Below are 25,097 nucleotides of genomic sequence, written 5' to 3'. Positions count from 1 at the left end.
GCGGGAAAACGCATGCGAATTCCGCATGCGTTTTACCCGCGGCAGGGAGTTGCGGAAATGCTGCGGACATTTCCGCAGCATTTCTGCAACGTGTGCACATAGCCTAATGGCGCAGTCAGATGCAGAACAGAACAGAAATGCATGCGTGGAATTGTCACCGATCTCTCGACCCGAGCTGACAGCTTCACAAAAATATATGAAGTTGTCACGCTTGGGTCAGGAAACCCGTGGCCAGTCCGTGCATTGCGGTCACTGCAGACCAACAGTACAGACGTCTCAAAGTGCCCTAAAAGGAATTTGTCAGCAGGATTTCACAACCCAAACTTTTTCTAACACAAGTCCAGCAATACCTTTAACATGGCAGAACCTCCTCACTGAAAAATTGGAGTAAATTGATATGCAAATGAGGCTAAAGACCTATTTGTAGATCTGTAGCCTCTGTCGCTCCAGCTCTGTTCTCCACCTAGTGCCGCTTCCTACTGCTTGACAGACGATTCCTTTGCCTGAAGCAGAAGGCAGCGGCGATGCGCGGGGAATAGAGCTGTAGTGACGGCAGCTTCAGATCTACCATAGCTCTTCAGCTTCATTTACATATCAGTTCAAATGCTGATTTCTCAATAATGGAGGAAGGGACTGGCCATGTCAAGGTATTGTTAGACTTGTCTTTGAAAGAGCTATATGCTGATAGAAATAGTTTGGGGTTTGAAATCCTGCTGATCGATTCTCTTTGAGGGTATGTGTACACGGTCAGTAAATTGCTGCGGGTTGGATGCTGCGTACCGCCGCAGAATCCAGACACTACAGCATAGTCCCACTATGCGTCCAGAGACACCCGGCGGAGACCGACATGCGGTGCGCAACTTTCCAGATCAGAGCATGTCAATTTATCTTCCGGACACACGAGTCTCCGCAAGTGAAATTTTACCCGTACAATGTATTGGACGCGGTTATTACGCACGGTTCAGTCAACACATGCGGGAATCCCCTGCATTCAAAAGCCGGTGGCGCTTTGGAAGCGGCGGACATGTGCTGCGTCTAGAGCGCTGCCAATTACTGACCGTGTGCACTCACCCTAAGAAATCTTTGATAAGCTGCAGGTTTTCCATTTGGATCTGCAAAAGGAAAAATCTTCAGCTTATAAAAAAAATAAATAAATAATAGTAACTACAGATCTACACAAGGCTGGAAAAAAATAGTGCAATGTGAAAAGGTCAAATGTTTCTGTAAATGTAACCCTTTGCAGTACATCAGGTCAAATTCCATAATTTTTTTCCAAGACCGAATTACTGTACCGTTGGTCAAAGAATGTAAGGCTTCGGAAATATCACTGGTTTTATGGATTTAAGCAATGTCATGTCATGTAGTTACATGGCTACAACCGCAGACTGACGGCAGCGTGTCCCACAAATCATGCAGGATCTCAGATGTCACTAGGCGTGCCCAGGGTAAATATGGATTGTGGATGCCGCCCAGTCATAAGGTAAAGCCTTTCAGACCCCATTGTTGGTAGGTTATTAAGGAGTTGTCCCCATTCAAAAACCTTTTTCCAATAGGCTCAGTTACCTGTATAAAAAAAAAAAAAAAAAAAAAAAAAAAACACGACAAAAGGATATTGACGGTACTTCCTTTCCCAGGCTCCAGGTCTGACTCTGCACCGTTGCAAAGTGGACAGCGCTGCAGTCATTCAGCGAGCTCAGTGGCTCCGCTTATGCAGGCAACACAAGCTGCTGAGCTCAGCGATTGGCTGCAGCGCTGGTCGACATGACGTCGTCACTGAAGGGACCAGTTAAGCGGAGTATATTCAGCGCTGGACCCAAGGAAGGGGAGTAAAGCTCAAGAGGTCAACTAAAATGACCATCTATCAGCTTCCTAAAGCTGGATTTACATGTAGAGCATTAGGTGTCAAATTTTAACCTTAAAGGGAAGCAGTCATGCCCCAAAAAGCTATTAATCTGCAGATATGGGGCTAATCGGCAAGTTAATAGCGAACCGATACCGTACAGCCGCCGCACTAAAAGCCTGTTCAGCACATGGTGAGCGGCAGCTGTAACCGCACCCTCGGCACTGACTGACTGCTGGATCTGTACTGATGCACTGGCTGTCAGTCAGTGGCGGGCATGGTTACACAGCCGCTGCTCACTAGGTACTCAGAACGCAGACTGAAGCAGTGCCGGTATAACTGAAAGCTGGAGGCTGCCGGGAGGAATAAAAGTTCATTTCCTTACGGCAGCCAAGCTGTCAGTGCAACGGCCACACAGGTTAAACCAATATCACCAGGTCAACAGGTTTTTTTTTGGTTTTTTTTATATGACAGGTTTCCTTTCAGCCAGTGTAAAAAAAAAAAAAAGCCACTTTCCAAAGTTTAGTTGGTGGATAAGATTTTCATGTCCCCAAGTGCTACTTAGGCTAGTTTCACACTAGTGTTTCCTGGAACTGCTGAGGGATGCGCACGGCCGCCGTGAAGCTCCGCCCACAGCCGCCCCTCCTCCGGTTGCTGCATGCAACCTGCGTACCCCATCTTTAGCACTGGGTATGCAGGACGTGCGCAGGTATGCGCTTGCCAGCGCATGTGTCCTTTTGCACCAAAATGCAACACGGTGCGTTTGGCGCAGGTCGGCGCACAGTCAAAAGGACGCATGCAGCGGCAAACGCATACGTGCACACAGCCTGCGTACCCAATGTTAAAGATAGGGTACACAGGTCGCATGCAGCGTCATGCGTCCATAGGCGGAGCTGACCGGAGGAGGTGCGGCCGTGGGCGGAGCTTCACGGCAGCCGTGCGCATCCCTCCGCAGCTCCAGGAAACGCTAGTGTGAAACTAGCCTACACAGCAGATTTAGTGTTAATCTGCAGGCTAATGCTGCCCGGCCGCCTTACTGAAATCACAGATACCGGGAGGAAATGAACCGCCAGCTTTCAGTCAGAGGAGAGCATGGTGGGGCTACAGTCACTGTGCACTGTCTGTAGCAAGCTCCAGGATTTTGATGGACAGCTCGCATGGCATGGATGCGCTCCAGAGCTACAGTCAAACTGCTTAAAAGCCAGGGTTCACCATGCGGCGAGTGGTGTGTAGCCTTCTCCAGGCACGCCTGTGACTGAAAGCCGGCGGCTCCGAGGAGGAGCAAAAGTTAAACTTCCTCTTGGTAGCTGAGCAGCCAGGCAGCGTGGTACATAATGCTATTAACCTGAAAATTAACCCTATATCTGCAGGTTAAGGGCATCTGGGGACAAAACAGGTTCCCTTTAACTCTGCTGCTACTGTAAGATGCTGCAGATTTTAGGAGTGGAAAATCTGTACATAAAATCCGAACCCATGCACAACTCGTAAACCTAGGCCTAAGGGCATGTTCTCAGGTCTGAATTGGCGGATTTAAGCAAAATTTGACAACTGTGAAATCCTTAACTTAGGTCAAATTACACCGCAGATTTTCTCTGCAGCATATGGATGAGATCTTACAAAAATGCTAGAATTTTATTAGAATTTTATTACTACAGCCAATTTTCCGCCAGGAAAATCCACCGCTTATCCAACCCATGTGAGCATACCCCAAGGCTGGAGGATTTGAAAATAACCTTGATGATAATGTCAGGCACTTAAAAAAACAAAAAAAAAAAAAAAAAAAAAGGTAATTTCTCCTTTCCGTACCTTTTTGACAGATCCATTAGAACCCCTGAGAAGATTCTGTCTCCGTGGCGGAAGGAAACCACCATTGCATCCTGAATTATGTGATCGAGCGTAACCTGAACTTCAGAACCAGGAATGAGATTGATTTCCCCGGTAACCAGAGCCTCTGCGGCAGACGGTGGCTCTTGACGTGGATCAGGATTGTCCATACATGCATCTACAACTGCTCTAACAGAGGGAAGAGTGGGCTCCTCCAGGAGGTCTTTAGTCTGTACAATATCAGCAGGCGCTGTTGACACCTCATCGTCTTCGTCCTGTACATAGGCCTCAGCGTTAGAAGAGTTCGCCATGGTCGTTTTAGTGTCCCTATAAAATGGATCGTAATCGACGTCTTGAGAATAAGACGCAGAGTTTATTTCTACGTTCGGCTCAGTTTCCATATGACCAGATTGAGAGTCCAGCTCTTTTTCCATAGATGTTAGTTCGGAGCTGATCCCACTGTCCATTGGAGACACGGCGTCCTCCAGCGTCTGCTCGTTAGGTGAATGGACATCCTCTGGGACCGAATCAGACATGATTAGTTGCACAGATTCCTGTTCAGGGGACATATCCGACTGACACTCAAGAGATACATCGTGACTCTCTGGACTGTCAAGTTTCATCACCAGGGCTGGCTGTAAGAAAAGCTCAACTTCCGTACATTGCCCAGATTCATCAAGAACCCGTTCATTTTCTACAACATCTTCTAATTGAACTCTCTCTTGAAATGATTCTGGAACAGATTCATAGTCGCCGTCAAAGTCTTCGTTGTAAGGGACCGAATTGGGCATCACATTCACCCATTTGGGAACAACTTCATCGTCAGCGATCTCAGGGATTGCCTCTTCTACAGTACACACCTTGGACTCTACCATCTCAAGCTCAAACACCGCAGCCTTGGGCTCGACCAAGGCAGTCTCTGCCTTGACAGCCTCGGACGCTACCATGTCCAGCTCGGACACGGCAGCTTGAAAGTCAACCATTTCGGGCTCCAACATAGACTCAGACTTGATAACCTCAGGCTCAAACACAGGAGCCTCGGATTCGACCATCTGTGGCTCAGCCATAGCAGCCTCAGACTGGGCCATCTTCGGCTCAGACAAAGCTGCCTCGAATTCGACCATCTCTGGCTCGGCCATGGCAGGCTCAAACAGAGCTGCTGTGAATTCGATCGTCTCTGGCTCGGCCATGGCAGCCTCAGATTTGTCCATCTTCAGGTCAAACACAGCAGCCTCGGATTCTACCACCTTTGGCTCGGCCATAGCAACCTCGGACTTGACCATCACTGGCTCGGCCATGGCAGCCTTAGATTTATCCATCTCCAGCTTGGACAAGGCAGCGTCGAACTCCACCATCTCCGGCTTGGACAAGGTAGCCTTAGATTCAACCATCTCCAGCTCAGACAAGGCAGCCTCGGACTCAACCAACTCCAGCTTGGACACAAGTCCAGCAGCCTCAGGCACGACCAACTCTGGGTTGGACACAACGGCCTCAGACACTTCAGAAATGACCATCTCCATCTCGGATATGACCAGCCCGGCGGCCTCGGACACAATGAGCTCATCACTCAAGTCCTTGATCGACGTTATCTGACCTTCCGGCTTCAACGTAGGGTCTTGTACTTGTAAGAACTGATCAGGAGCCAGATCTGTTTCCATCCTTGAATGCGGATCTTGCTCATCCGCCACCCCCACAGTGGGACACATAGGGTCAGGGGTGTGGATGGCATCCAGGGGGGCAGATACCTGCATTTGTAGGGGGTCAATGTCCTCGGGAGGATCTGGCATTGATGGAAACGTCTTGGGAAAGGATTGTTGGAGGGCGACTACTTGTGGAGGGTCCGGAGTGGCCGAGAAGGGCTCAGGAGCACATTGCACTGGTCCTGACGTGACCTGAGGATGGGGGGAGGATGCACAGACCAGATGCACCGGCTCAGGGGCTGCTGCTGCTGCTCCTCCATGACAGGGGGCAGGAGGGGAGTTACAGTCTGTCGCCATTTGCATAGGTTCCTCTATTCCCAGCGCTGAGGACCCCAGGGCAGCAGGGGGCCCCTCCACATCACTTTCCCAATGAGGCCCTATACACTCCGGCTGCTTCTCAGTCTCGGGTAGCCGCAGCTCTGTCCCTTCATTACCGGCCTCTTCTACCACACCACCGTGCAGCTCCGTACTGTCACGGCGCGGCCTATCATCTCCAGAGATCGGCTCGCTGTCTGGCTCGGCTTCTCCTCCCTCCCCCGAACCAGGCGCACCAGCAGCGGCCGCCATTTTCTCTTTCGCGTCTAACCCCCGGCCCCCTCCTCCTTCTTCTCCTCCTCCTTCTTCCTGAGAGACTGACAAAAAGCCCGCCCTCGGGCTATTAATATCAAGTAACGATTGGTCAAATCGCCCATCAATCAAACGATATCAGCGCTACAGCACTTCTCATTGGCCAATTCCCTAGCTACCTTTCCCAAGGTAAAAAAGAAAGCTGCCTGCCGATTGGTTAACGAGATAAGATCCCGCATAGCTCATTGGCTGTTAGCGGTGTCAATCTTCAAAGAGACGTTGTGCTTATTGGTCAGCGTAGACATCAATCAAATTACTGTCCTCTTTGGTCTTGTTGCTAGGCAGCAAGCCAACCGCTATTACCAATAATGCAGCAGATGGAGGCAGCATGGCCTTGGTGTTTTTATGAGGCGGTGTTATGGCTGCAATGTTCTGCTGCTTGTATAAGAAAAATAATGTACAATTATAATAAAATGTTATAAACAGCAAATAAAAAATATCTGAGGAAAAAAAACAGGCAGATACTGAGCTTTCCCATCCCCCGCTCCATCTGTGCCATGGTCCCCATGGATCTCATGGTGCCATGTTGGTCGTACTGACACACCGCTCCAGGCACAGATTGGTTGCCGTGGTTATATAAGCAAAAATCAGCGGGGTACCATTGTACGGCGGGGTACCATTGTACGCGAAAGGGGGACGTGAAAACATCTTTACCTATATGCACCTTTTACCAAAAGTGTCCGAAAACCCCTTTAAACATATCTTTGCCCATGTAAATATCTAAATAACATGATACAATATATATTTACACCATTCTATCCTGTGCCTGGCATTGTGCTTGGTGATGTAAGGCTTGGATTCAGCTGCTCGGCAAAGAAGATCCCGCCTGCACACATTTTTGGTGCTGATGTTAAAGGGGTTGTCCGGCGTCAGGCTACAAGTCTGCAGTCACTCTATGTGATCCTCACATCGCGCACTGCGAGGACTCTTCCGCTTCCCGACTACCTCTAGGTGATTTAGATATATGCAGTCACATGCCGACTAGACGTGTGCAAGTGTGTTGAGCAAGGCCGGCGGACACGTCTTGTCGTGATGTGGCCGGGAGTATGCAAATATGACCACCCACTTCGGCACTGGAAAATCTTAGCAGTGAGGATTCACATTGAGTGACAGCAGACTTGTACCCTAAGATGGGACAACTCCTTTAATGCCATGTGTAATACATTGGTTGTTATAAAAATATCCATGGTGGTCTGAAATATAAAAAAAAACATATATTCACCTATCGGACCTTGCACTATTGCCCTTATCCTCCATCGGTCTCTGATTCCTCTTTCCACAGTCACCGCTGCAGCCACTTATTAGTCACGTGGCTTACAACTCAAGAGAAGGGAGATCATATCTTCCTTCCAGGATTACACGTGGCACGTGATGTTTCCACTGCGACTACTGATTGGCTGCAGCGGTCACTTGGCGCCTCTTCCCCACTGGAAGAGAAAGTAGGTGGGAACACGTGCTGCAGTGTAGGGATGTGGACCGTCTTACCCTGTTTCTTCCCCTGTAGACAACAACTGCGCTGTGTGAATAGTGTCGTGCGGTTTTACATGTAACAGTGATGTGCGCCTTATAGAATGTGTTGCGGTATAGTGCGGCATATAAGTGATGGGTACTGTGAGTAGTGTATAGCGCAGAGTAAGCATAAGGTTAGCATAAGTACGGGTAGGAACTAGTGTTAGGAAAAGAAGGCACTTTCTGATAGTGTGTGGTTAGAGAAGTGCAGTGTCAAGGCCAAGTTCAGGAACAGGGGGCTGCTAGGGGCAACATGGGCTAGTTGTTCGAGGCAGTGGGACTCACAACCCGAGTGGTCATTCCTGTCAAGTCCGATGCCTAAAGTCTGGTGTAGGGGCTGCCGGACGCATTGTGTTCTCCGATGTACAGGAGAAGATGGACAGAGACCCGCATAGACAGAAGGTGATGGCCCTGGGTGCACAGCCAAGGTGGACGAGAAATCCCTGAGGCTGACAGAGTCAGTGGCTTTGGGGATAGTCCAAGACGAACGAGTGTCATGGCTGAAGAGATACTGTACTAAGGAAGGAAGAAAAGTGAAATGCTGTGCTCTATCCCACAGGTCATCACCTGATGAACTTGAACTGAATAGTGATGAGCGAGCGTGCTCAGATAAGCCGAGCATGCTCGTGTCTTAATCGTGCATTTTAGTTGTGCTTGAATAAAATGCTCGATTTGCCGCATGCTCGATTTGCCGCAGCTCCATATCTCGCGGTTGTTCGATAGTTGCAACACATGCTTGGATTTCCTGTTGGATAGGCAATCCCTGCATGGGTTGCAGCTATCGGACAGCCTCGATACATATAGCCGCGTCAACATGAGCATTTTTTTCGAGCACGCCAAAAATACTCGAGTAAGACACGAGCATGCACGGCTTATCTGAGCACGCTCGCTCATCACTACAACTGACCTGTAAATGTTTACCTGTTGGAAACAAAAATTGATCACTTCACTCTCACTTTCTTCAAACGAAACTGACATCCAGAGGAGGAGGGAGAGCGGCAGGTCGGACTTGCTCCGGATATCAGTTTCCTCCGAAGAAGGTGAGAGTGAAGCGGTCCATTAGCGTCATGTAACAATGTCACGGGAGACCCTGCTACAACATCGCTGGATCGGCCGCCGGTACCGTTCGTGAATTTAGGCTACTTTTATTTTACACAAAGGAATACAGTAATTGAAAAGTTGTTGCCCTACTAGTGGACAACCCCTTTAATTTTTTTTATATATTAGTAATTTAGGACATTATAAAATAAAAAATAAAAAAGTCATCCTTTTTTGAGACCCATGACTTTTATATTTCTCAATTGAGGACATTTTTTTTTTGCGTGCCGAGCTTACTTTTTTATTGATACCATTTTGGAATACATATGTTTTAATCCCTTATTATTGCATTTTTGGACGGAGATTTCGGCGATTAAAAAAATGCCAATTTTTGGCTTTCGATTTTTAACTTCTTCCATTTACCGTATGGGCTAATTATTTTTTTTTAGATCTGATTAGTGTTGGTAATACCAAGTATGTTAATTTTTTATTATTAGTTTTTTTTTACATTTTACTACTCTGTGAGCGCATTTATTAGGCTTGTTGTATTTTTGATGATTACTTTTTTATTATTGAACAGCCACAGTGCTGTTGGTCAGTCCAAAAGGTTAATAAACCTGAACCGTTAATATTTAGGAAATTCAAACTGAGTTTTGTGGTTCTTAAAATATCTGTGTGTGTGCAGAATTATTGGGCAAATATTAGGGTGCAGGATTATTATACAACCAAATGAAAAATGTAAATTTTTCTTTCTCAATTTTTTATTTTCATCTTTTAAAGTGAGTATAATAACCAAACATCTCAATGTACAAAATTACATTTTTGACATTTTCGCAAAAATATCTGTGACAATATAGCTGCCCTTCTTTTCAATACCAGTCATAAGCTCCATCCACGGAGTCTGTCAGTTTCTTAATCTGTTGACGATCAACTTTTTGGCCCGCACCAACCGCGGCCTCCCAGACACTGATCCGAGAGGGGACTGTTCTCCTTCACCGTAAATCTCCCATATAAGAAGGGCCCACAAGTTCTCAGTAGGGTTTAGGTCAGGTGAAGAAGATTCCTTCATCTTTATGGCCTTTCCTGGCTCTGATTAGTGGAGGCTTCAATACTGTGATGGAACATTGTCCTGCAGAGAAATTAAGGTTTTCTTCAAAGATGCAGATTTTTTCCTCTACCGTTGCTTGAAGAAAGTGTCTTCTAAAAATTGACAGTAGGTTTGGGAGTTGATTTTAAGTCCATCGTTAACCTGAAAATGTCCATCTATCCCATCTTTTGTAATACCAGCCCATAACCAGGGCTGGACTGGCCATGTGGCAATTCTGGCAAATGCCAGAAGGGCCGGTCTAGTCGTGCTCCGCTTGGCTGCTATGTTGTTAACAGAATCGGTGTTCTCAAGACACCCATACTGTTAAGAGTTGTGACGGAGCACAAAGTAGGTGACTCCATGACTTACCCCAGCAGGCCACAGGTATCATTAGCAATATTGGTCTTGTAGTAAATCTTGTTTTCCTCTATCCAGGGTAATATTAGTAAGGCTAGTTTCACATTAGCATTTACGGCCACAGAGTCGGGCTGCACACGGCCGCCGCTAAGCCCCGCCCCCTGCAGCACCTCCGCCGGTAGCTCCGCCTACGGGCGCATGACGCTGCATGCGTCCTGCATCCCCTATCTTTAGCACTGGGGATGCAGGCCGAGCACAGGTATGCATTTGGCGGCGCATGCGTCCTTTTGACGGTGTGCCGACCAGCGGCAAACGCCACCTGTAGCAATTTGGTACGCTCGGCGCACCGTCAAAAGGACGCATGCGCCGCCAAACGCATACCTGCGCTCGGCCTGCGTCTCCAGTGCTAAAGATAGGGGACGCAGGACGCATGCAGCGTTATGCGCCCGTAAGCGGAGCTACCGGTGGAGGCGCGACAGGGGGCGGGGCTTAGCGGCCGCCGTGCGCAGCGCGACGCTGCGGCCGTAAACGCTAATGTGAAACTAGCCTAATATATCCCATCTGGTGCTTGGGGACGGGGACAGCATGGGCCTGTGTGATTTCAAATGCCAGGGCTGAACTTCCGCCCCAGTCCGTACCTGCCCATAACAGTAACCTGCCTCCATCTTGCTGGTGTCTGAGTGGAAGTGGAGGTTGTGCCCGATACTGAAACAGCCATGGGCCCATCCGTCTGGTCTGTCAATAGTCACTCTTATCTGGCTGCATTCCCACATGACTGCAGGGGCTCAGTGGAATTACAAGGCAGAGGATGAGTAATAAGTCGACAACGTCGCTGGGTCACCATCACCACCTCGAAAGGGAGGGTTAACCTGGGTAAAATTTGGATAACCTTCCTCAGCACGCTACGACATCAGGCACCGTGATCTGATACGGTCTGTATTAGCAGGAGGCAGCATTTCAACAATATGGTGGACGACTACCTGTCTACATGTCTTCCCGTACTGAGTTATGGGTCTGCCCCATTTAGCTTCTGGGTCTCCAAATTGGAGACATGTCCTGAGCTTGCCCTTTATGCCTTGGAGGTGCTGGCCTGCTCGGAATATGTGCTTAGCACGGCACGGGGGTGTGATCACAGACAGGAGCATCCGCCTGTCCACAGCTAACGTGGACAAGCTCACGTCCCACAGGACTTGTCCGTACCTTTGGCTGAAGTATACCAGCCGCTCCCAGCCATTGTTATACTCCATCGCAGTTTGTTCATTCTATCTTCCATTTCTAATGTTTTGGGGCCTCCCCAAATTGAAATAATCATTTAAAAAAAACAGGCTGTTTTGCAGAATACCCGCACAAAGGCTGTTTTGATGAGCACACCTACGCAGAGGTTAATACTTTCCGCAAACAGAAGTAACGTTACGTCCAAATTATATATTCTTACCGCCAATGCATACAAATTAAAAAACTGACCGTCACATCCAAACATGAATTAGGTGTGAACAGGGGCTACCTAGAGTCGCCAACTCATATACAATCAAACAAATAAGGCAGCACTCTGTAGCGCTATAGCATACAAACATGAAATATGAAAAATGAATTGCATCACTGCACTAGAAATACCATCAATGGACAATGATGGGTTGTTGTCACAGGTATAACAATAGCAAAAAAAAAAAAGATTTTCTGGGTCTCGGGATGTTCTGATTTTTTTGGGTTATGTCCTATTATTCACAAAGAAAGTGTACCAACACATTCAATAAATACTTCTATCTCTCATATTACATAGTCTATGGAACAAATAGAAGCAAATTGTCAGCGAGAAAACGCCATAGCAAAAATTTGTGTTATTACATTTCTTCCACCAGATGGCGATCAATGGATGAGTAAATTGTGATCTCCTTAGACTTTGCATTTATCATTGTAATAGACATCTCCTGGGCTCTTCATGCTTTCGCTCTGCTTTAGTGCAGAAAGAAAGTGACTGTACCAGATACGTTTTTTTGCTTTCCCATTGCATTCATTATTCGCTAGAGTCTGACACAGTGGCCCCTTGGTAGCAAGAATACCCCAGTAACAGCGATAATGCTCCAGTAATGGCCGTGTAAGACGAGGGCAGGACTGTAGTCACAGTCGAGGACACCGAGGCTCTGGTGTCCTGACCTCCTCCAACAGGAATATCTTCAGCATCTACCGGTGTACCTGTTCTGGTTGCTGGTCCACGGACAGGGATTGCACTGCGGTGCGACCCAGCTCGTGCACACTTGATTCCAGTGCTCAGGGTGGAAATAATGGACACAGATACCGGTTCTGATGCACATTCAACGCTTTTACTTTCTTCTTGAACAGTCCCGGGCACATCAGTAACATTACAGTCCAAACAGCATTCCTCCTGCTCTTTCCCTTTCTTACTTTCTTCACCCTCACATACATTCCGGGGTAGTAGCGCCCTTGGCGGTACCGCAGCTTCACTACTGTAAGACCTCAGTACATAGGGGATCCTGCTCATCCGTTTCGCCCCGAACTTGCCAGCTTCAGCCCTATTGAGGATTTGCCACATCATGAACATTCTGTGCCCTGCACAACTTTTGGACCACATTTTCTTCTCCGTTCCTGCTGCTGACGTGAACTGTAGCTTCCCCGGGTGCTCCGGTCTTAACCAGCACCCATATTGCTTTGCCCGTGCTTCTTCACTTAAACAACTGCTTAGCTGCTATGTTGTCCTGGGCTTAGAGCCCTTGTGGACCGGTTGGGCGTGCTTGCCCTTCTGCCTAATTCCTACAACCTACACTAGCTTAACCCATAGCAGCTCCTCCTACAGTTAACCCTAAGCAAACTTCCTACAGCTATACCTAACAAGGCCCACTAGTATGCCCCCATCTTGTGGTCTGTTCCAGAACTATACTTACCCATTCTATGAACTCTATACTACAAGTGCCCTCCTCTAATGTTCCCAAAGGAAGCACTATCTTACCCTAATCTGTACAGAAATACAATACAATAGTCATAATAAAGCATAATATCTTACACTATGTACAATATGGTAACACATAACGTGGCAATACCAATCAGACATTCGGTAATACACAGCCGTGTAGCAGTACTGAAGCATAACAGTGTACTTACATTAAAGCTCTTAAAGGGGAGAAGGCAATAAAGGGATGTTCTATCCTGATCCCCTACAGCCGCAGGGCCTGAGTAACAGCCACAGTGCCTCAGTAACAGCCATAGTGCTCCAGTAATGGCTGCAGGGCCCCAGTAACAGCCACAGGGCTCCAGTAACAGCCATAGTGCCCTAGTAACAGCCATAGAGCCCCAGTAACAGCCATAGTGCCCCAGTAACAGCCATAGTGCCCCAGTAACAGCCATAGTGCCCCAGTAACAGCCATAGTGCTCCAGTAACGGCTGCAGGGCCCCAGTAACAGTCACAGTGCCCAGTAATGGCTGCAGGGTCCCAGTAACAGCCACAGGGCCCCAGTAACAGCCACAGTGCCCCAGTAACAACCACAATGCGCCAGTAACAGTCACAGTGCCCAGTAATGGCCGCAGGGTTCCAGTAACAGCCACAATACCCCAGTAACAGCCACAGTGCCCCAGTAACAGCCACAATACCCCAGTAACAGCCACAATACCCCAGTAACAGCCACAATACCCCAGTAACAGCCACAATACCCCAGTAACAGCCACAGTGCCCCAGTAACAGCCACAGTGCCCCAGTAACAGCCACAATACCCCAGTAACAGCCACAATACCCCAGTAACAGCCACAGTGCCCCAGTAACAGCCACAATACCCCAGTAACAGCCACAATACCCCAGTAACAGCCATAGTGCCCCAGTAACAGCCATAGTGCCCCAGTAACAGCCATAGTGCCCCAGTAACAGCCATAGTGCTCCAGTAACGGCTGCAGGGCCCCAGTAACAGTCACAGTGCCCAGTAATGGCCGCAGGGTCCCAGTAACAGCCACAGGGCCCCAGTAACAGCCACAGTGCCCCAGTAACAACCACAATGCGCCAGTAACAGTCACAGTGCCCAGTAATGGCCGCAGGGTTCCAGTAACAGCCACAGTGCCTCAGTAACAGCCACAATACCCCAGTAACAGCCACAGTGCCCCAGTAACAGCCACAATACCCCAGTAACAGCCACAATACCCCAGTAACAGCCACAATACCCCAGTAACAGCCACAGTGCCCCAGTATCAGCCACAATACCCCAGTAACAGCCACAATACCCCAGTAACAGCCACAATACCCCAGTAACAGCCACAGTGCCCCAGTAACAGCCACAATACCACCGTAACACCCACAGTGCTTTATTAACAGCCACAGTGCCTGAGTAGCAGCCACAGTTCCCCAGTAACAGCCACCATGCACCAGTAATAAACACAGTGCTCCAATAGCAGCAACAGTGACTCAGTAACAATGACAGTACGCCACTAGTGGGTCTCCCTCCCAGGGCCGTGGGGTACTCGGTACCGGGCCGGTATCAGTGGGATGTGTCACAGTGGCGGTGACCTGGACCGTGGCCCTGGGTTCCCAAGTAATAGGAAGATGTGAATGTTATTAAATGAATAGTTTGTGACGCCACCTGTGGTGTTCGGCAAGGGAGGTGTTAAGCCGACGCTGCAGACAGATCCTCCGGGACAGATGGTGTGGTGCAGCAAGGATGGTATAGCCCTCCACAGGCAGGGCTGTTGTCCCAGGGCAGTGTAGATGTGGATACACACTGAGATGGTGTAATGTTTGGCGCAAGGGATGTAATAGTGCCAGGCGGACGGACGCAGGAAGGAATGGAGGACACCAGGGCATGTAGTTCCAAAGCTTTACTCACAGTCTGTAGTGCCCACTTCTGTGCCGTGTCCTCCGGGTCAGGGACTCAGTCAATCTCCAGGCAAGATGGAATGCTCCCTTCCACACTCCGCCAATTTATGTGCCTTTTCTGAACGTCTCCTCTATAGCGCCTTAAGTGTGAAGATCTCCTAGTACTGAGTTACACTGGAGTTCCTCCTGACAGATGTTCCCAAGAACTCTACTTGTACGGCAGACAGCTGTAGCCTGCTTCGGGGACTCTCTACTCCTAAGTCCCGGCTCTCTATCCGTGTTGCTGTTGTGCCCTCAAGTCTTAGATGGGAGTAGTGCATTTACAGCCCACTACTCCACCGGTGTCTGCTGCAGAACCATTAGTGTCCATAAAACCTTGGGGACCGGGCCCCGGCCTTGCGCTTAGAACTTCTAGGCTGCGTTCTTCCTCTAACCCACGTCCTCTGTGTTCCCTTTTACTCCTACGTTCCACACTTGTCTTTTCCCTTCTATGGAAGCTCAGGCTTCAGTTCAATGTCCTTCTCCTTCTTTCCTTTCCTTTCCCGTGCCAGCTGGCTCAGGTCACTGAGGCAGCTGCAGCACTCCTTCCTCCATCCCTTCTTCCAGGGATCCCCACTCCTCCTGAGTGGCCTCCTCTCTCACTGACCTCCTGTCAGACTGACCTGTAATCCTAAACCATCCCTCTCAATATATATATTCTGAACTCCACCCACCTCCCAGCACGTCTAGTGTTCCAAGCAGGGAACGACCAAAGGTGCTCTGCTTCTCTCTAAGGCTACTTTCACACATCAGGTTTTCGGCGTCAGGCGCGATCCGGCGTCGTGCCGGAATGCCGGATCCGGCAAATGTTTTGTAAAACCTGATGTGCCGGATCCGGTTTTCTGCCGGATCCGTCTTGTTCTTGACAGACAAAACCGGATCCGTCTCATCCGGTTCATCCGTTTTTCTATCCGTTTTTCGACGGATTACGCCGGATCCGGTTTTTAAAATTGACCCTTGTGGCCTTCCGAACGGGATTGGCTACTGGAAAACTATATATAGCGTGTTCCTACAGCCCTTCTTTGACAGGTTGTAGAGAAGAAAGTGCAGGTTGGAGAGAAGAGCAAGTTACTGGCGAAGATGGATGTTGTCATTGGAAATATTACCACTAGAAGTTCTGTGACGGTTTCAGTAATGAGGGACAATTTTGCACTATACTTTATGTCACCTCAAGGCAGAGTACACTGGCAGGATGACAGAGTGTGAAAGATTTGTGCCCTAACCAAACTTGTGTACCTTCTGGACCAACAGTATATACCTTTGCCAACCAAAGTTGGCTATCTTGTCATGGTCTCACTATTTTTAGCTTTAGGCCACAGGTGTGTACCTGGTTGTGTTTTATGCAAAGTATTTCACCTTTTAACAAAAGTTGTGTACATTGTTAGGAAATCACCAACAATAAACACAACTTTTTAGGTGAAATACTTTGCTTCAAACACAACCAGGAACACAACTGTGGCAAAAAGCTAAAATTTACCCACAGTTCTATACCTGGTTTTGAATACCTTTTTACCTTTGAAATACCCTGTATTTAACCTTTTTTTTAAACATAGTTCGCCGCAGAAAGAAATGACAGACAACCAGTGTAAACAATAATTTAACTTTTATTTAAATTTTTTTTTTTTTTTTGTAAAATGTTTTTAAAGTGCAAAAAACTTTTTTAATAAAGGTTTTAAACCCAATGGGCATTTTTATTAAAAAACACACATTACAAATCTGTGTAGTGTGGGGTGGAAATACTGCTGGAGGGGCTGCGGGACACTTCGACACTGGGTGTGTGGAGAGAGGACTGGGATCGTGGTGGGGAAGGAACAGTTAGAGGTGAAGGTGTGGAAAAAGCTACAGAATGGGTGGACATGTGGGAGGCAGAAGAGGTGGTGGGCGGTGGAGTGGAGGGTTGGGCAGGGACTGTAGGAGCAGATGATGTTGATGGAAAGTTGTATGGGGAAGGAGTTTGGTACGGGGAAGGAGTTTGGTACGGGGAAGGAGTTTGGTACGGGGCAGGTTGCTGGAAGTGGGGAGATGTCTGGTACTGGGGAGGTTGCTGGTACTGGTGAGGTTGCTGGTATGTAATAGGAGGGGGAGGATGGAAAGTGGCTGGAGGGGGTGCAGATGTAATAGGAGGGGGAGGATGGAAAGTGGCTGGAGGGGGTGCAGATGTAATAGGAGGGGGAGGATGGAAAGTGGCTGGAGGGGGTGCAGGTGGAGGAACTACAGTGGTGGGAGGTGGAGGTTGGGAGGTAACCTGCTGTAGAGCACCGTGGCACGAATGCATTACATGCATCTGCTGGGTAGGAGATAGTGTTGCCATGCGCTCCACAACAGACCTGAAAAAGGTGTGGTTTGGCAAAGATCTTGCTTCTGAATGCATGGTTTGCAGAAGTGTCTTCACCTCCAGAATGCTGGAGTTGATCTGCTGAAAGCCTGCGGAGATTTGCTCTGACAAGACTTTGAGACAGTTCTGGAAAGATGCATTCAGATGCAAGAACTCTTGCGCATAACTCTTTTCCTGACCCCTCTGCCGCTGCCGCCCAGTACCCGCAGGTGTACTAGAGGTGGCAGGGGCAGAAGGGTGGGGTAAAGGGAAAGCGATCTCCTCACCAGCAGCTTCATGTAATGTAGGCGGCCACGATGCTCCTGTGCTGGTGGATGGGACAGATGGGTCGAATGTGTGGGAAGGCTGGGAAGGTGCAGATGTACCGGGGCGGTCGAAGTGTCCCTCGGTGCCGGTCTCCTCAGGGATCGCCTCAGAAGGGTCCAATCGTGCAGGCTCCCGAGTGCTGCTCACCGTGCTGTGGAATAAAGAGAAAAAAAAACAATTAAAATACTGACATGGTATGGCCCTGGCTGAAAAAAAAAAGTTACATCTAACATTTTTTTTCACATGTGGTGTGTAATATTTACCTTCTGGTGAGCATTGTTTCCCGGAGGAACGACAGGGCTCGTGCGTACTTGTACTTGCTCCTGCGTCCTCCAGATCCACTCGGGGCCCGCATCTCTTTATTGAACTCCTTCTTGAAATGATCCCTCACAGACCGCCACCGATTCACAATTCTGTTCCCTGAAACGAGAAAGGAGTGGTTAGTATACAACATCAGTGTTTCCCAAACTCCAGTCCTCATGGTCCCCAGGGGTCGTTTTCAGGATTTCCATAGTAAATAGAAATCCTGAACACATGATCCGTGGGGACCACGAGGACTGGAGTTCGGGAAACACTGGTTTACATCAAGCAACCGGTACTGTATATACTTACGCTCTGTAATCTGGGCCCGAGCTTCGAGGTCCTCCCAGCGGCCCACAAGGAGCGAACAGATTTCCTCCCAGAGTCGTCGGGTAACGATAAGGTCAGCGTGGCGGCGGTCAGCCATATTCCAGAGCGGCTCCCTTTCTCTGACGAGATCGATGAGGTGGTCCACATCGAGTCCTCCATCCTCACCGTCAGAGTCGGGAGCACGCTGTGAAGGCTGTTAAAGAAAAAGACAAAAATAACATAATTAGCCTCCACAAAAGAAATGAAATAAAAAGTGCAAAAAAACAAAGCAAAAATATTTATACTTACACGCTGGTGACCGCCGCGTTGCTGTCGCCGACGACCCTGGGAGGCACTGCGAGGACCTCTTGGCCGAGCACCAGATTGGGAAGACTAGAGAAGAAAACAAAAAATGTTATGTCTTTGGATGTAGGCATTTGTTTGCTGTGTGTGGTCTGCAGAACATTGTTTTCTATGTGTTGTGTGTAGTGTGATGTTGTGTTTCTGCGTTTGATGCAAAAACTTACCAATTGTGAGCCCACTCCAGGTGTCTGTCCACCCCTTCCTTCTTCTTCTGGGAGCTCCTCTTCATCTTGTGATTCCTGTTTTGAAATAAAAGGCAATGAATAGACATATATTACAGAGATGATGGATTTTGGAAATAAAAACTTACCGTCAAACGCTGACGATGCGAGGGAGGGCTCCCAGAAGAAGATGTGCTGTCCTGTTGATGGCCAGACTCCATGGCTGTGGGTATTGCTGCTGCTGTTGCTGCTGCCAGTGATGCCATTTCTGCTGCTGCTGCTGCTGCATCTCTTTGGCGGCTGTTGAATAAAGAGAAACAAAGGGCCAATGAATATCTTGATATTCCATGGCCCTAGTTTGGAGGAATGGGGGATTTGATAATTACCGTCTCTCATCTGCTGCTGGACTCCCCTCCTCAGCATGCTCCATTTGCTGCTCCATTTGGGGTGGTGGTGGTGCTGATGGTGCTGCAGTGGTCTCCTGCCTTCTCCTGCTGCGCTTGGTTGCTTTCTTGGGTGGCATGTTGGGTGTGGCTGTGGGTCCCACTGTCTTGCTTTTATATATGTCTTGTGGGCAGAGCTACTGAGCATGCTCAGACCAAAAAAACCGGATCCGGCCACCGGATCCGGCTTTCGCCGGATCAGGCGCATTGCGGCGCTCATAGGCTTTCATTGTGTGAAAAAGCCGGACCCGCCGGATCCGGCGGGTCCGGCTTTTTCGCCGGAGACAAAAAACGTTACAGTAGCCGTTTTTTCCAGACGCCGGATCGCGACACATTGCCGGATCCGGCGAAAACCGGATGAAACGCATGGCCATCCGGCGCGATCCGGCGCAAATGCAAGTCAATGGGGGGGAAACCGGATCCGGCATTGCATTTCGCCGGATCCGGTTTCTGTCAAAAGCGCCGGATCACGCCTGACGGCGAAAACCTGATGTGTGAAAGAGGCCTAAGCAAAGAGCCGCAATGTGGTTGTGCTGAACTACTCTATTGTGTGGGGTGCGAGTGTAGGAGCATGGTCAGGAGCCTCCAACTTACCTGGATGGTGGGGCACCACACCTTAGGAGATGGTGCAGTACCTCTGTGGCGACTGAGCCTCAGGGGCGCCACACTAGCAGTAACAGTGACTCAGTAACAATGACAGTACGCCACTAGCAGCTACACTGACTTAATAACAGTGCCTCAGTAACAGCCACAGTGCCCCAGTAGGCCTGTTTCACACATCAGTTTTTCACCATCATTCAAAATCCGCCGTTTTGAAAAAAAAAACGGATCCGCCATTTTTCTTTGCGGATCCGTTTTTTCCCCCATTGACTTTCATTATCAGCGGATTTTGACTGATGGCCGTCCGTAGCATCCGCATGTTTGCGGATCCGCCAATATTTTGGCGTCCGCTGACCTGACCGAACGGAGCATGTAACGTTTTTTCTCCCTCTGGATCCGCTATTCTGTGTTTTAACTCGCAATTCTGTCTGGCTGCTGGATGAAAATCTCTCTCTCTCCCCTTACCCTCCAGCGAAATCCCCCACATCACGGCTGCTGCTCCCGTATGTCCATCGCAGCTATTCATCTCACGGCCCCGAGGCTCCCGCGAGATCACGGCCCCGAGGCTCCCGCGAGATTACGGCCGCTCCCGGAGAACACTACATCACCGGTATTTTTTTTTTTCATTTTTTCCCAGGCGCGGTTCCTTTAAATTTTCACCATCGGCGGATCCGTACATCCGCCGATCCTCTGCCACACGTTTCTGTCAGTCCGCCTGCGGATCCGTTTTCCGCTATTTTGGCGGATTTGGACTGACAGAAAAAACTGAAGTGTGAAACAGGCTGTAACATCCCCTGGGCCCCAGTAACAGCCCCAGTAGCAATCGCAGTGAGATTATGGATTCTTTACTGCTATTTCTAGAGACGTTCTTTTGGGCTTCACAAGTACGAGATCTTATGGACGGCTTTATATGCATATGATCTCCACACAGCGTAGCGCTCTATGTACGCTGCTGGTCTACAGACTAATATAGATAAGCACAAATATTGATGATGGACCCCAATTACTGTACCCCCAGCATTAGGCAATAACTTTAGTTTTAAACACCAGAATTCCTGGTATGATAACGTTTAATGCATGTGAGTAAAATAAAATCTCTTTTCTTCCATTATTTCACTTCCTATTGACACAAGCTCAGCTGCGATATCGTAATAAAAAGAATCCAGAAACCTGGCTGTGTCCTTTATCCCAGGGATGAATGAGGGGCAGCTCGGGGGGCTTCAGAGTCATTTACTAGCTTTTAGCCTCCATTGCGATTTGCGTTTCAGAGGCTATGTGTTCAGTCTACTAATGAAACACGCTGATATGGTTTAAAGGGGTCCTTAGTTTTGGACCTCCATTTTCATATACAGTAATTTTGAGTTATTCGAGGGGGGGTCTCAGGGACAGGCTACAGAGAGCATCCGAGACCGCTAACGTTAGTGATTGTCGTCAACTCTGCAGCCCTATAATTAAAGACTGACGTGGAACTGTTGGGACCTCAATAGGTTGTCTGTGGATAAGGTATTGATGACCTAACCAATATCAGAAAGGTTGGAGTATGACGCCAGAATTTACCAGGTTCCATGGCCAAAGTGATTGTGATCGGGCTGCAATACCCAAGAACGGCCACTACACAGCGTAAGGCGCTGTGGTTTTCCAGATCTGTACACTGTGTAGTTGCAGCAGCCAAGGATTTAGCAACAGTTGATTGGCGGGGATCAGACCCCAATAATTTGACATTGCTAACCTGTAAGAATCTTTATTTAGATTCTTAGTCGTGGAGGAGCCGTTTAATTTTTATAAATTTTTTTGCAGTTATTCTGCCATTTTCTTTGCATTTCAGCATACACAAGTTGATATTAGTGTTAAAGGGTAATGAATGCCCTAATTAAAGTTGATGTCACCACCAAAACGCAAATAAAACCGCTTATACGTTCATATAAGGGATTTTACCCCCTATAATAATTACCGTATACATTATTCCTGTTGTACAGCTTTCATTAACTTTATTTTATATTTAAAAAAAATAATAATTTTCTTACATGTTTAAATTAGGAGTCCTCGGTGCACTGTTTCGCCTCCTTTGATTACCATCCTCCGCACCTCTCTTTATGTTCTTTTGAGCGCTGCCTGATTTAAATCCCTAGATTGCACACACTGACACTGCAGGAGCCGAGCGCACTCTGATCCCTCTCTCCTGTCTGCAGCAGCCGCTCACAGCACACAGGATCATACAGTAGCTGGCGGCTGATGCTGACCAGAGAAAAGTTTGAGAGTGTGCCCACACTGACACTGCAGGAGCTGAGCGCACACACAGCATGAGTACAGGCTTGCTCCGGTCCCTCTCTCCTGTCTGCTGCAGCCGCTCGCAGCAAACAGGATCAGATAGCAGCGGGCGACTGATGCTGAAAGGAGAAAAGGATGAGAGTGATCACACACTAATCCTAGTACCTACATACATACACGGTGTAATATGCCTATATCCTGCTGCAACACCTGGGATCAGAGATTACTCCTATCCGGGGCAATGCTAGTGATTCTTACAAACTTTAATTGGAACTCATGCCCAGAACTCAAACTAGGCCACTTTTCCATTCATACACTGGGGACGGAAAGTATTCAGACCCCTTTAAATTTTTCACTCTTTGTTTCATTGCAGCCATTTGGTAAATTCTAAAAAGTTCAGACCAAATGAGAATCATGAGGTCAAAGGAACTGGCCAAGGAGCTCAGAGACAGAATTGTGGCAAGGCACAGATCTGCCAAAGGTTAAAAAGAATTTCTGGCGTGCTCAATCCTGCAGTGTCAGTGTGTGCAGGGCTGGGGATTTTTATAGGGTTTATAGGGACTGTGGGAGCGGAAAGTATTCAGACCCCTTTACATTTTTCACTCTTTGTTTCATTGCAGCCATTTGGTAAATTCAAAAAAGTTCATTTTTTTCTCATTACTGTACACTCTGCACCCCATCTTGACTGAAAAAAAACAGAAATGTAGAAATTTTTGCAAATTTATTAAAAAAGAAAAACTGAAATATCACATGGTCATAAGTATTCAGACCCTTTGCTCAGACACTCATGTGTAAGTCACATGCTGTCCATTTCCGTGTGATCCTCCTTGAGATGATTCTACTCCTTCATTGGAGTCCAGCTGTGTTTAATTAAACTGATAGGACTTGATTTGTAATGACACACACCTGTCTATATAAGACCTCACAGTGCATGTCAGACCAAATGAGACATTCATAGAAGTCAATGAAAATTGATCATTTTTTTTATATATTCATGGCCCTCTCCATTAAAGTGGATGGGAGGAATGGAAAAGGAGGAATGTCTTATATTTCATCCACGGTCAGAACATGATGTGTGGCCACTACTGGCCCAACCTTAGGTGCAGAAGTTCTCAAAAGCCAATTGAAAAGAAGCTCCAAATGTCTAGATTAGTGCTGGTCCATTTATATATATTGTGATAGTCCAAGTCCAGGTATGTCTGCTCGCATGTCTTTAACCATTTCATATATGAGCAGAGTGATCATGATATCTCCTGGGTATTGTGTACTCTGCATAAATCAGCACCCCTATTTGCACCGATATATCATCATGATGGCACCTGTCCATGGGCATCTCATTGAAATTCAGTGTATTTCTTTACCATTTTTTCGTATGTGTCCTCGCTATGATTAATTGGCTTCTTTTGCAGCTATATTAGGTAATCTCGTGCCGTACATTTGCGCTCTTGCATCTGATTGCATTATTTTTAGTACAATTTGCAGTTGTTTTTTTTACATATGCTTTTTCTTAGAAGTGTAAATACAAGATCTACGGTCCAAAAGTGGTCTGTGACCAGTGGTAAGAGGTGGTTAGTACTAGACCCATGTGGACCCCCTTCCTTATACAACTGGTGTAGTAAGCATAGAGGTCGCAGGGATCTTGGTTATATATATCACATACCGTGTAGCTGGACATTAATAAGGGTTCTTTGGTGACAGATCAGGGCTGTTCTCTCCATTACATATTTTGCCAATTTTTTCCATGCAGACCCAACCTCAAAGCATGGTACAGACCAACAAACATACCACCTAATATTCATATTCCCATTTGATGGCCAAATTTAGGCCCGATTCCCTGTAAACATTCCATAAAAGCATCCTGGTAGTTCCTACTTTTTGCATAAGTCCCCACCTCCACACATTGTGATCCGCTACCCAGGCAATTCGGCACAGGCATACATAAAAAGTCATGGAGCCACATAGACCCCATGTCCATATTGTGCCCTCGATCCCACAAAAAAATGGTGCCCTTGCCGACTACGATGCCCGTTTCATAGTCCCCATAGAGTATGATGCCCCCAAAAAGTGAGTCCCCTCCAAATTTGCTCCCATCTTACCCCTCACTCACACATTATTACAACCCCACAGTAACAGTAAGCTCTATCAGTATCATGCACCCCCATTTCCTCCCACAGTATAATGCTTCCACAGTTCCCCCACATGATGGTCTCACAGCTCCTCCTACAGGATGATGGCCCCACACCCTCGCCCCCACAAACACAGTATGATGACCACACAGCTCCCCACACAGTATAATGGACCCCAGAATGCCCCACACACAGTATGATGTCCCCCACATCCCCTATACAGTATAATGCCACTCACAGTTCTGTTATGGCCCACAGACCGCCATATATTATGATGGCCTGCACAGCCCCCTGTACAGTACAGTGGCACCTTCAGATCCCTCACACAATATGATGGCCCCCTCAGTCCCACACACAGTGTGATGCCCCCCCCCTACACAGTATGATGGCCCTACTGCCTACCACACAGTATGATTGACCCCACAACCCCCAACACAGTATAATGGCTCTCACAGCCCCCCACATAGTATGATGCCCCACAGTATCCTTCATTTTGTTTAACAAAATATAAAAAATATACTCACCTAACCCATTCCCCCGCTGCGCCGGTCTGTGTTGTGTGGAGACCGAGGATTTGCAATACAGGTGTGATGTAGTGAGATCATTGTGCCCACTGTGCTGAGTATTAGAGTTCAGACAAACAGGTTGAATGATAGAATAGAAAGAGAGAAAATGGAGCGGCGATGCCACTCGGCAAAGGGTCCCACGTTGTCTGCCGTTATGGTAAGTACACCCCTGGTTGAAGCTTATGCATCCGAAGAATTACCACATTAACATTGCATGCAGAGTGCCCCCAAATAGTGCCAACAGGACTACCTTTATAAATTGTAGCGCCATCTCACTGCTCACCATAAAAAGTGGCAGCATAGAGCAATTTTGCCAGCAAAGAATCCTCATCCCCTCGTGTCGGCTGTCAACAGTTTTTGCAGTATAATTACCTGCCATATCTGCAGTTTTGGAGATCTGTACTTCAAAAGCAGACTGCACTCTCCCATAAAGTGTACCGACTCTAAAAACATAGTGGCGAATGGACTTATGCTCAGTGCACTTTTCTA

The 25,097-nt window shown here is 47.8% G+C and overlaps 1 protein-coding gene across 2 annotated transcripts in view; it reads right to left on the bottom strand.

The window, feature by feature from the left end:
- Positions 1 to 5,994, bottom strand: part of PWWP2A (PWWP domain containing 2A) — a 53,853-nt gene extending 47,859 nt beyond the window's left edge. For both annotated transcript variants that reach the window (XM_073567852.1, XM_073567851.1), the window contains exon 1: positions 3,647 to 5,994. In XM_073567852.1, the coding sequence (XP_073423953.1) occupies positions 3,647 to 5,931 (2,285 nt within the window). In that variant the 5' untranslated portion in view covers positions 5,932 to 5,994. The remainder of the gene's footprint in view (positions 1 to 3,646) is intronic.
- Between the last annotated feature and the right edge of the window lie 19,103 nt (positions 5,995 to 25,097).

The sequence above is a fragment of the Dendrobates tinctorius genome, unplaced genomic scaffold (genome assembly GCF_039654945.1).
Source record: "Dendrobates tinctorius isolate UK_male_01 unplaced genomic scaffold, ASM3965494v1 ptg000020l, whole genome shotgun sequence".
Classification (NCBI taxonomy): domain Eukaryota; kingdom Metazoa; phylum Chordata; class Amphibia; order Anura; family Dendrobatidae; genus Dendrobates; species Dendrobates tinctorius.
Note: the sequence above shows the minus strand (reverse complement) of the source record. Positions and strands in the feature narration are given on the sequence as shown.